Here is a 13,708-nt window from a genome sequence, read left to right as displayed (position 1 = left end):
TTGTAGGCAAACTAAAGTGCTGGTCTCTTTAACTGTGAGCCCAGAATCAACTTATCCAGCCATCTTCAGCACCATAATACCATTATATTGCTTCATATTGGTCAAAAGTGATATAATGGTATTATGGTACTGAAGATGGCTGAATCAGTTGAATCTGATTTCAAAGTTGAAGAGACCAGCACTGTAGGTTGCCTACAAAAACAATTTAAAGGCTTTATGTTGAATTTTGCATTTTTTATTGAATTAATCAGCGATTATATCACCTATAATTATATTGGTGCCAAACAGGGCCTGAGCTATGTATATATATATATATATATATATATATATATATATATAACACAACCTACTCTGAGCTGAATGCTCAGCTTTACTACATACCAGGCAGAAACCTTCCTGGTCAACAAGCCCACAGAGCTTTTATGTAGACTGGGAGGGATCCCTCTCAGTCAACATGACAAAAGGGTACACAACCTGCTCGATGACCGGCACAGTCCAGTCATCTAGCGGGTACACATACTCACTCAATTCCCAGCACACGCCAGTCTTCAAGCCAGTACACAACCCGCTCAATGACCGGCACAGTCCGGTCACCAAGCGGGTAAACATACCCGCTTGATGGCTGGCACAGTCCGGTCACCAAGCGGGTAAACAGCTTGATGACCGGCACAGTCCGGTCACCAAGCGGGTAAACATACCTGCTTGATGGCTGGCACAGTCCGGTCACCGAGCGGGTAAACAGCTTGATGGCTGGCACAGTCCAGTCACCCAGCGGGTAAACATACCTGCTGGATGGCCGGCACATGCCAGTCATCAAGCAGGTACACATACCCGCTCAATGACTAAAACACACCGGTCATTGAGTGGGTCTTATCCCACTCAATGACCGGCACACACCAACTGGTCTTTGAGATGGTACATTCAATGACCGGAACGCACCGACCGGTCTTTGAGATGGTACACTCAATGACTGGCACACATGTTTGCCGGTCATCAAGAGGGATAAGACTGTCAGACACTGAGACACTAAGTCCATGTGTCTACAATCCATAGTACATGTCTTATAGCCTAATGGTTAAAGGCTGCTTTAATGATTGACTCATGTACATAAAGTCAAGAGTTCAATTCGCTGTCATTACATTAATTATGTACCTTTTATTTCAATGTACTATTATTATGTATTTACTACATATTTCACACTCTTTTGAGTATGTAATTAAACTTATTTCACATTGATTACATATTTGTTTATACAGAGAGAGATAATCTTATCTCACTATGTACTTGTCCTGATTAAGCCTAATATATGTACAAATAGGGAGATTACATACACATTTATGTAAATCCCCTTCTGAATTCCGTGATCACTCCTCTCCTTGGAGTTAAAGATCCCTCAGATCCTTGAATTGAAGGAGGGAGCTGATCCCTGTAATATAAAAGGGGAAGTCTCTCACCTGTAGAGATTCCTCCCCCAAGATTATTACACATAAAAAACCCGCCAACCTTACTACAAATCAATAGTGAGTGGGGTTTACAATAATCAACTAACTTTCTCTTTCCCTTACAGCTTTCCTTGACCTCAACTCGTGTATTTTCCAGTTACAGGTGATTGTTATCACACCTGTAACTTAGAAAATAACCCTTCTTTGTTCTAAGCTACGGCGCCTGGCTCGAGTCATTGCCGCATCCCCTTACTTTTGTAAGGGAGCTAGCCCCTCCGCTATTCAGCGTTGAGGTGTGGTTTTATTCCCATTGGCCTGAAAAGGTTATAGTGTGGCCCCTTTCCACTGGCCGCTATCCTAGCCGCTACAGCGCGAACCCTAAACCCTATCAACTCCGAGTCACACAAGAGACCGGAGCTGACAAAGACCCTCTCAATGACTTGCGTGTGCCAGTCATCAAGCAATTATGTGCCACTCAATGACTGGCATGTGCCGTTCATTGAGCGGGTATGTCTACCCGCTTGATGAATCGTGTTTGCCGGTCATTGAGGGGGATAAGACCCTCCCAATGACTGGCGTGTGCCGGTCATCAAGCGGGTACACATACCCGCTCAATGACTTGCATTTGCCGGTCATTGAGGGGGATAAGACCCTCCCAATGACTGGCGTGTGCTGGTCATTGAGTGGGATTAGACCCACTTGATGTACGGTGTGTGCCGGTCATTGAGTGGGATAAGACCCACTTGATGACCGGTGTGTGTTGGTCATTGAGTGGGATTAGACCCATTCAATGACCTGAACACACCGGTAATTGAATGGGTCTAATTCCACTTGATTCCGGTGACTGTTAATTTATGTATGGCCATTGTCTGGGAGGGATTCATCCTGGAAAACTGGTGTATGAAGCAGTTGTCCAGGAGGTATCCCTACTGGGCAACTGTTGTATGAAGCAGTTTTCCAGGAGGTATCCCTCCCAGGCGACTGGTGTATGAAGGAGTTGTCCGGGAGGAATTGCCTCCCGGACGACTGTTATGTAGGCCATTGTCCAGGAGGGATCCCTCCCGGGTGACTGTTGTATGTATCTGTCATCTGGGAGGGATTCCTCCCGGACAAATGGTGTATGAAGCGGGCATCCGGGAGGGATCCCTCCTGGGCGACTGTTGTATGGGGCCATCGTCCGGGAGGCATCCCTGCCGGATGACTGTTGGTTGACCAGTGTGTTACACAATGTTGTTGACTGGGAGAGATTCCTCCTAGTCTATGTGGTTGGGTTTGTGTGGCCTTGTCTGTTGGCTAGAGGGATGCCAGCCACTTGACAAGGGCGCTGGTATGTACTTATAAGGTGCTACTGCTGTGCCAGCTGAGCATCTCACAAGTACATACCTGCAGAAAAGGTTAGTGTGGCTAAGCAGAGTATCAACATACTGCTTAGCCTGAGATAATCCATAAAAATAAATGGACTAAACCTGGAATAAAGCTGGACAAACTCAGGTATGCAGCAATTTATCCGCCTGGATCTGGCATGTCAACTGACACCAGTTTTTCAAGTTTTTTTCACAGTGCTGGCGCCCTGATGGTGTGTTCCAGAGGCCGGTGTGGTGAACAAAAGAGGTCACTACGTAGAAATGTCAGGACCTCCGCTGCTCCAAGATGATTCCCGGGTAAAATCGGGTGATCTGGGAAACTCCGCTCCGCTCCGCAAGTACGTGTAGGGGCGTCATGATCAAAAGAAATGATTCAAGTAACATATAAATAACCACAAAGATACGTAGAAAAGCCGCAATAACCGTAAAATCTGCCATAAATTACACAAAAGACAACTCCGCCGTAAAGAACCCGTACCCCGAGTAATCAGAAGATCCAGTAAAAGTCTCTAAAAAGAAAACACCCCACCTCCTCATAGATTCATGGATTGATGGATGGGGGAAAACTCCCCCCCCCTCCATCTCCGTACAAAAGGGAAAACAATGTGAGAAAGAAAACCATCCTCCTCCTCCCGCCTCTCACGCACGCCATCTGCCAAGCCCCGCTCCCACAACCGCGCATGTCATCCGCCCATTCCGCTCTCACACGGATCTTCTGTCAACATCACCGCACGTCATCACCCATCGTTGGACTCCTCTTGCCTTAGCTTCCTCGCCCCTGTCTAGCCTTCAATGCCGGGATCCCACACGCCGCCTCCGCCCCAGCTACGCCCGCTGACGTAGCCTGCTTTGGCTGCCACGGCTTCCCCCGGTCACAGCCTATACTATCCAGTCCGCGCCGGCCTGCTTAAGTTGAGTCCAGCTCCGCCGTTGAGCTCTGCCGCCGCCACGCTGCTGACATAACCCCGCGCTCTGCCTCATGAACATTTTCCGCACTGTGCCGCTCCGTGCCAGCCTTGCAGAATCCGCAGCCCACAACCTCTGCAAACCCGTGCGGACAATTCGGGTCCCCGACCCGGTTTTAGCATCACACCGGTCACCAGGGCGTATGGCTACAGGCTACTGCAGGGCCCTGCCGGAGCCCTGCTGAAATCCAAGTTGTCCCACTGTAACAGGCCGCAACAACCAACCTGGGATTGTTGTGACCTGACACAGAAGGTCACAATCTGTGACACTCACCCGCCCTTCAGACCGGTTATTAGCTGGAAACTGTTGAAATTACTCAGGTGTAAAGAATTGTGTGTTGTGGGATTTGAACCCACGACCTTCTATGTTCATGAGAGCTGCTCTTATACCACTGAGCTAAACACACAGTTGGGCTTACTGGTGATTTTTGGATATTAGATCATGTAGCTTGGCCACTCAAATGGGGCTTGAAGCATATATTCCAACAAAAACTAACTGCAGAGCTAGTTTCTCCACTTGCATTAGGATTCTCTCTGTTTCAGTCACTTCAGGGATGGTGGCAGTTTGTTGACAGGACAAAAACAGACATTTCTTGCTCAATAAGATAAATAGAAGACTTTGAATCATCATCACTTATAAATAGAACTGTGTCTTGATTGAGCTAGTGAGACAAATGATCATTCTTTATCATGCAGTTGTACTCAACTTATGTGCAGCTACACCACAGACACACTTTTAAGATTTCAGTTTGGAGAAACTTTGAATGGACATTAATCCATGTTTTTAAACAATCATTTGAAAAAAAATCAAGTATTAGTTGGACAATATGTGAGATTTTTGATTTTGACCCAGTTGGCAACATCCCAACTGAATTGACTTTCATTCAAAGTTCATTTAAAGCACCTTTGAGCAACCTTTGGAGTTTTGCGTCCGTGGTGTAGCCACTACGGCTCACAAGCCTCATCAGGGCAGAGGCCAAGGTTAACCACCTCTCTTGGTGGGCCAGGGTACGGACAGTTCTGAGCAGCAGCCCAGTCTCACGGCCAGTCTCCCCCGGCAGAGGCTTGTTTCACCCAGCTGCTTTGAATATAAATATGTAGTCTTGCCTGAATGTGTGTCAATATCCACCATCCAAATCCGTCTCAAAACTTACAATACATACCATACATTCCTTGACATTTGTCTCACAGTTGGGTAAAATGCCATACCTTCTGATTCAAAGGGGCAACATAGCTGCTTGGCCTGCTCCTAATGCCATTGCCAATCCCACCTTTGATGATCTGGCCAGCACTTCAACCACTACCAGATATCCTGAGTGGGATATCCAGTAAGAAATCCAGGATACCCTTTATCCCAAAGCACACTACGTAATAGGAATATGCCAAAGCACACTCCATAATAGGAGTATGCCAAAGCACACTCCATTACAGGAGTGTGCCAAAGCACACTCCATTACAGGAGTGTGCCAAAGCACACTCCATTACAGGAGTGTGCCAAAGCACACTCCATTACAGGAGTGTGCCAAAGCACACTCCATAATAGGAGTGCACACTCCATAATAGGATTGTGCCAAAGCAAACTCCATAATAGGATTGTGCCAAAGCACACTCCATAATAGGATTGTGCCAAAGCACACTCCATAATAGGATTGTGCCAAAGCACACTCCATAATAGGATTGTGCCAAAGCACACTCCATAATAGGATTGTGCCAAAGCACACTCCATAATAGGATTGTGCCAAAGCACACTCCATAATAGGATTGTGCCAAAGCACACTCCATAATAGGATTGTGCCAAAGCACACTCCATAATAGGATTGTGCCAAAGCACACTCCATAATAGGAGTGTGGAAAAGCACACTCCGTAATAGGAAGGTGGCAAAGCACACTCCGTAATAGGATTGTGCCAAAGCACACTCCGTAATAGGATTGTGCCAAAGCACACTCCGTAATAGGAGTGTGGAAAAGCACACTCGGTAATAGGAGTGTGGAAAATGGTAATAGGAGTGTGCCAAAGCACACTCCGTAATAGGAGTGTGCCAAAGCACACTCCGTAATAGGAGTGTGCTTTGGGATACAAGGTATCCTGTATTTCTTACTGGATATCCCACTCAGGATATCTGGTAGTGGTTGAAGTGGCAGGCAGCTCAACTTCATTGAGCACCTGACCAGTTGGGATTGTGAGCTTTTTTTCCCCTTCCCACCCTTTTAACATTGATCACAACTAATATTCTTCCACTCTCTGTCCGGTGCACACAAAGTCCAATCAACTCAACCTGTAGACTCTACGCAACTTGGTAAAGCTCTCACCGGATTCTGCCGGAGCATCTTGCAGATTTTACTTGTTCAAAGTACTATTTCCCCTTTTTTAAACTACCTCTGGGGTTTTTGATCAGACACTGATTTTCTTCCCCTTTTCACTTGTCCCAGATCCTGGCCACATTATTGGCCCGCAAGCCCTCCAATGTTTTCTCAGGGAAGAGGCCAATGGCCCTTGGGTACAAGTCCTGGAACAGCTTCCCGCAATAAACCGGCAACTTGCAGACCAGCATCAGCAACTTCAAGACATGAATGAAAGGTTCCGGCGCATTGAAACTGCAACTGTTGGACTCCTCAAACTTTTCACCCCTGCCCGCGGCCTCTTGGACCAGTACCAACAGCCTCTGCCCAATCTACCTGCACCCGCTCAGCCAAATAAACCTGCACCTGCTCGACATTATTGCAACTTACGACCACAACACGGCTGACTGTCAACTGGGACCCCATCTTTCCCCCTTCCTCCTGCATAGTTGTACATCAATGTTAATAGATTCCTGCAATACTCTTCAACCTCTTTTTCACAGAGCTTCCATTGTAGAATCTATTCACCATACACATTAGGTCTTTCCCACTGCAAATAGGCCTCAAATGTCCTCTTTAAAACAGCAGCCCAACCCAAGCCACGTTCATTGTCATCCACACCATCCTGATCAAGCTTACTTCCTCCAGCTCTTCTCTTGTCTGATTGCTTCTGAAGCCGGGGCCCTCGTGACGCCTGGCGATTCACAAGACACAACAACGCCTGCTGAGGGCTTTGTCGGACTTGTTGCCATAACTTTAAGGTTGCATCCACTGTGTATTTCTCACTGTCACACTTGGCTGTGGGCGGGCCAATCAACCAAGCGGCACCAGCCATCCCTTTCCCTCTGCTTTTTGTATCTGGTGCAGTCCTATGCCCCCCAATGTGAATGTGTCCGGTCGCGGCTTGGCAGCCCCTTCCAGTACCATAACATGAATGTCTCCAAGCACACGCGTTCAGACTGTTGAGAGGTGGGGTGTACAAACTCCACATTTGGAGTATCAGGGAGTCAAGAGGCGGGCAGGGAGGAGCAATGACATTGGAGGCATCATCACTACAACACAGACCTTCATGCAATCTGAAAACCAGACATCCATGCCATCTGAAACCTCCATTCAAATGTTTTCAGGTAGCAATTACATAGTACATCACAGGTTATTCTACAAGTTACATAAATACTAGAGATCAAGGCGGCTGCGCCGCTGTACTCCCAGAAACCAAAGAAACCAATTGCACCAAGTCCACTAAACTTACTGCACACAAATGGCAAATGGAATTTTCTTTATTTGGTAAACTTGAATGGTGTCAACCTTGGTCTTGAAAAGCTTGTAGGACTTGCCAGGAGGAGAAGGTTTTGTTTCTTTTTGGAGGTGTTGCCAGACACAATGGCAGCCTGGACTGCGGCAACATAAGCAACAGCCTCATCAGGGTGATAGACTTTTTAGGCTCTTTGCTTGAAACCAAAGGAAAATAGAGGGGTTGTAAGTGTGGGACAACAGACGTGGGCCCTACCCTTGCCTTCAATACCATCACTTATCTTGTTGATTTGTTGCTTAGGATCAAATCTCAGTTCACCATGAGAAATCTGGTCTGCACAGGTATGTGTTTAGGTGGGTATTTACTTTGCACCATTGGTGAAGAACTTACAACTTGCTGTCAAATCAATTGACAAAAATGTTGTGTGGGGAGGAACCACATGTTGAATGTATTGATTAGTCAAGATCTGGTCGCCTTGTAGACCTATCATTTGAAATTTTTTATTCCCACTATACATACCACAAGAAAGAGAGGGGAAAAAGGGAAGTGCGATGGAAGGAGGGGAAAAATGACTTGAACTGAACTAATCAACTCAGAGAAATAAAATTTGGATGAAGAGAAAGATAAAGAAGGCACATGAAGGATGATGTGAATTGTTTGAAGGAAGAAATCTGTAGAAAAAGGGGGTCGGATAGTCAGAAATTAGTTAAATTGTTTAGGTTTTGAGATGTAGGATGGAAGGATGGGGAGGGGAGAAGATACTGGAATGGATGAGGAGTAGTACACACATCTTTTTTCTTTTTGTCTTTCTTTGGTTTAAACTATAACTAATATGCAAACGTCTTGTAGCCAAAGAAAAGAAAAAACAAAATCGGATGGAAGGAAAGAGAGCAAAAGATTGAATGATGCAATCTCCACTTTGCCGGAATCTTCAGCCTCCGATGCACTTCCACACTCGCCGTCTACATGGGCGGCGTTGGCTGACGATGCACCCCCAGTGCCGCCAGCACTTCCATTGTTTGAGAGTGCTAGTTGAGTCACAAGGGGCAAGATGAACTTCAAGGATCAGATGTGGTTCTCCAAGAAATGTTCGCCCAAATCTGTCAGGATTCAGGGATAACCCTGAATCAGGGGAAGCGCAAGGCTTCTAAACCTAACCCTACTAGGGATCGTGGTGAGCCGGCGCGACCCTCAGGCGCATGCATTATGCATGTAGCTCCCAGGCAGAAGGAATACGCGAAAGGTAATTCCTCTGCTCTTCTCCCTGTAGCCACATCATCGACAGACGCAGAGCCTAAGCGACCCAAACTCGACAAGCCACCTACCAGGTAAGCAAGTCGATTGGGATCGTCATAGCTAGGAGAAGTGCAGCTGATTAGAGATTCTCTAATATCACAGCGCATCTTCATCCAACACCAAATCAGACCGACTCGGTTCCAGCCTCCGTGATAGGATCACCAACCCCGCAAGCGGAGGTAAGTCCATCACTGTAGTGCCCTTAGCTTGAGAGATGCCGAACTGACAGGTCATTCATGCTACTAGCATTTGACAAGTGCAGCTCCGGCACCCTTGAAGCTTGTATCGGCGATACCATTGCAACAGGCTCTTTGAGCTAAAGTAAGAACCGTCTTACTCAGCTCACCGGCAAAAGGGAGTCTAGATACTGACGTAGACTACAGTCTCTACAATAGAATCTTAGGTTCCTAAGCTGCATAGCAGCCAGTTTCCATTTGATTCAAGTACCCGAGCATCTGCTCTTAGGTACATTAATTGTTTCTTCATCAATCCTTATCAAAATACGATTTGTTCTTGTTCTAATCAGAAGAAATATATCTTAGTTGTTCAAAACTTAACAGATTTACAGTCTCGACAGCTACAACCTTTGATCTCAAGCGCAACTAAGAGCAGATCGCCATGGCCGGTACTCGTCGAAATCCAGTTGCCTCCTCTTCCGCAGCTCCTGCAGCCACCGCTACTACCTCATCTAGCGAAGAACGGGACCTCTTCAAATGTCCCACCTTTGAGGGAGACAACTTTCCCATATGGCAAAGGAAGGTCAAGACGTATCTAGCCGTGAAGAGCTTGCTCAAATGTATCAAACAGCCTTTACCTCAGAACGCAACGCCAGAACAGAAGCAGGAATATGTTCGAGCTGCTGCTATTCTCAGTGGTCACGTAGCTGATGACATCTACAATCATATCATCACCGACACAAATATCCACGACGCATTCGCTATCTGGAAGGAACTCAAGAACAAGTATGCCTCATCAACCGTGCTCGCCATCTACCATGCTTGGCGTAAATGGGAGGACATTCAATACAACAATGATATCAACCGATACATCACGCAACTCGAAGCCATGCTCGCAGAATTTGCTGCCATGGGCCTAGACGTTCCGGCTACAATTCTCAGCTGCACGATTATCGCTAGGATCTCGAGAAAGCACCCATCTCTGATGGAGACCCTAATCAGCAACGCCGGACTCTTGGCCAATCCAAAGTACATTATTGCTAAACTTAGAGATATTGCTCACCACGATGCAGTAACTGCAACCATGGACCGTGGTGATTCAACCTTCAGCGGCTCGTCTACAGCCTTAGCTACTCAAGCTGCGCAATTTGCTAACAGAGGCTACAATCCGAAGAAGAGAAGGCCAAATCCAAATGCTTGCAGGGACAACAAACACAATCCTCTATCTGGCCATCCGGAGGAGGAATGCTGGACATTGCATCCTGGCTTGTTCAAGAAAGCTCGCCAGAATCCTCCTACTGGTCTCGTAACGACTGCAACTTCTGGGGGAAGCTCCTCAGCCAACATCGTTTGTCCGGCATTCGGCTATCTTACCGGTGTCAGAGGCAATAGCGAGCGATTGAGCATGGTCCTTGACTCAGGAGCTAGCCATCATATGCTGAATTCCTTCGAACTCTTCGATACGTCATCTCCGGTGCGAGTCAGCATTGCCACTGGCAATAAATGGGATCAGAAAGAGCTCTTTGCTGTGGCTAAAGGAAATGCCACCTTACGATTTTCGAATGGAGCCTCAATTGTCTTAAAAGATGCACTTTATGTTCCGAATCTCACTCGAAGTCTCATCTCCTTCGCTCAGCTCCTGGAGAATCAAGCCATCATCTCACCATCACCGAATGGATTCGAAGTGAAGATAGATGACTTAAGCGCCCTGACGGTCGACACTTCGAATCACATCTTTGAAATAGTCGGTCTGCGCAATCTACAAGAGCAACCAGTGGCAAATCTCACACAGGCCGACTTGATCTTGAAGATGAGCGAATTTGATCTTTGGCATCGTCGCATGGGGCATGCCAACAGAAAACAAATTGAGACGATGCTAGGCAACCCTTTGCCGTCTGAAGAGACTAAGGCATGCGATGCCTGCATGAAGGGGAAGATCACGCGTCTGACCTTCAATAGCCATTTCAAGGCAGCAACTACGCCCTTGGACACTGTGCACGCCGACTTGGTCGGTCCGATCACTCCGGCAACGAACAACGGAGCTCGTTACTTTCTGACTATAGTTGACCAATATTCTGGCTATATTCACACCGAAATCCTGAAGGAGAAGAGTGGCGCAACGGCAGCGATACTGGAGTACAAGAAATTCTTCGAAACGCAGACAGGCAAGTCAGTCAAGAAACTGATCACCGACGGCGGGGGCGAGTTTGTGAGCAAGAATCTCAGCCAGATCCTCAAGGAGGCCGGTATCCAACACCACGTGTCACCACCCTACACCCCTCAGCACAACGGCTTTGCTGAACGAGCCAACCGCACGGTCATAGAAATGACACGAACTCAGATGATGCAGGCCAACTTGGCCCCGGAATGGTGGGGGGAGGCGGTCAAGTCAGCTACAGCAACAACCAATAGCCTGCCGTCGTTATCCAAAAGCCGATCCTCACCTATTGAACTCATGTTTCGAATGAAACCTAATCTGAAATTCTTTAAGCCGTTTGGTTGCCGTGCGTGGATCGTCAAGCCCAAGCAGAACAGAGGTCAAAAATTCAGACCCATTGCCTGGGACGGCATAATGCTTGGCTATGACAATGACTATTCATCTTACCGCATTTATCGACCTGAGGACAGATCAATAGTCACATCAAAGCAAGTCCACTTCGATGAAGCCACATTTCCACAATGTGCAGCAATGCACAGGAGTCTCAACGCCTACGGAGTCAATAAGCTACCGTCGTTCACGGCAATTGAACCGCTACCATTTGCGGAGGAAGATCGGATTGCTGACCTGCAACTTGCGGAGGATGAAGACCGCGAGGAGGAGGAAGACATCAATTGCATTCTCGGAGACGATTTTCCTGGTCCGCGGCTGGAGGATCGTGATGACTTCAACAATGATGAAGATCCGGTGCATCAGGGCCAAGACGGCTCTCCATTGGAACCCGCACTCCCAACCAGAGTCATCAAGGTGATCGGACCAAGGCACCCCACGCAAATCTCTGGTGACATCGATCCGGCGAACATTCGCAACTACAGCCATCGTCAACTCTTTCACACGACAGCCTCAGTGGATCCAGCTAACCACAAGCAAGCTATGCGATCTGAAGAGTCACTGAGGTGGAAAGAGGCCGAGCTGAAGGAAGCCGCCAACATGATACAGCACGAAGTATGGCTTCAGCGTCCTAGAGAACCTGACGACGCGCCCATTCCGGCCACGTGGGCGTTTTGGAAGAAACTTGGCCCAGACAATGAGGTCACGGAATTCAAAGCAAGGATTTGCGCCCAGGGCTTTCGACAAACTCATGGCGTCAATTTTGAGTCACGCTTTGCTCCAACCGGTCGTCCGTGCGCGCTGCGACTGTTAATTTCCTTCGCAGTCAACAATGATCTGGCAATACATCAACTTGATGTGCGCAGCGCTTTTCTAACCTGTCCTCTGGAGGACAAAGTGACGCTCTTGCCACCGCCGGGTCTTGACTTTCCGCCGAACACGGTTCTCAAGCTAAAGAAGGCAATCTATGGACTTAGGCAGGCCCCTCTAGTCTGGTACAATCGACTTTCAACTTACCTGAAGAAGATCGGTTTTTCTATCTCGGTGGCAGACCCCTGCGTCTTCTATCGCTGCGGTGTACCCGGTCGTGAGGACACCTTCGTCTTCGCACATGTCGACGATCTTGTATTCGTCAGCAAGGATCCGCTGAAGTTCAAAGACGAGATGGAGGCTGAGTTTCGTATAAAGTACATGGGAGAGGCAGAATTTCTGCTAGGAATGAGCATCAAGCGTTCCAACGGTGGAATTCAAATCAACCAATCTCAATTCATCCAGCGCAAACTAGAGGAATTCGGTTTCAACAAGCTCCATCCGGCCAGCTGCGCCCACTCAACCCAAAAGCCTATCTTCGAAAGGCCACTCAGCAAGAAATCGCGGACTTCCGCAAGACAGGAGTATATTATCGTGCTCTAGTCGGCTCGCTCAACTACCTGAGTGTCCTGACGCGACCGGACATCGCCTATGCAGTCAGCTCGCTATCACAATATCTTGAGTCGCCAGGTATCTTGCACTACCAAGCTGCTGTTCAAGTGTACCGCTATCTGTCCGGCACCAAGGATCTTGGCCTTACGTACTTCAAAAACACCGACAACTCTTTGAAGGCCTATGTTGACGCGGACTGGGGGAACTGTCCCAACACTCGACGCTCATCAACAGGATTCGCCATCATGTCAGGTACTCACTTGCTCGCTTGGAAATCTTCCAAGCAGGCCACTGTCTCCTTGTCAACGACGGAAGCCGAGTATAAAGCGCTCTCTGACCTAGGCCAAGAACTCGCGTGGCTGTCGAACTTGATTAACGAAGTGAAGATACGTCCAGAAGTCAAGCAAATTCAAGTGCTAGCGGATAACAAAGGCGCGATAGACTTGGCGAAGAGCGAAACTTCACAGAATAGTTTCAGAACAAAACACATGTCAATCCGACTACATTTTGTGCGAGAACTAGTGGTTCAAAAACTCATCCAGCTCAATTACATTTGCTCTGAAGCCAATGCGGCCGACTTCCTCACGAAACCAGTTGGGCGTGTAATCATTCGCAGAGCTCTGCAACTTATCGGCATCAAGTCCTCATTTCCTGGTGCTTCCAGCCTACCGGCTTGAAGCATGGCGGGATGTCAGGATTAAGGGATAACCCTGAATCAGGGGAAGCGCAAGGCTTCTAAACCTAACCCTACTAGGGATCGTGGTGAGCCGGCGCGACCCTCAGGCGCATGCATTATGCATGTAGCTCCCAGGCAGAAGGAATACGCGAAAGGTAATTCCTCTGCTCTTCTCCCTGTAGCCACATCATCAACAGACGCAGAGCCTAAGCGACCCAAACTCG

The 13,708-nt window shown here is 47.8% G+C and overlaps 1 protein-coding gene across 1 annotated transcript; it reads left to right on the top strand.

Moving 5' to 3' along the window:
- Window positions 1-4,882: 4,882 nt before the first annotated feature.
- Window positions 4,883-6,518, top strand: PtA15_12A442 (uncharacterized protein; the record flags this gene model as incomplete). Its single annotated transcript, XM_053162052.1, has 2 exons — window positions 4,883-4,886; window positions 6,202-6,518. 2 exons carry the CDS (start codon window positions 4,883-4,885, stop codon window positions 6,516-6,518), a joined length of 321 nt encoding a protein of 106 aa, XP_053026008.1.
- Between the last annotated feature and the right edge of the window lie 7,190 nt (window positions 6,519-13,708).

The sequence above is a fragment of the Puccinia triticina genome, chromosome 12A, assembly GCF_026914185.1.
Source record: "Puccinia triticina chromosome 12A, complete sequence".
NCBI classification, from domain to species: domain Eukaryota; kingdom Fungi; phylum Basidiomycota; class Pucciniomycetes; order Pucciniales; family Pucciniaceae; genus Puccinia; species Puccinia triticina.
This window is presented reverse-complemented; position numbering and strand designations above follow the sequence as displayed.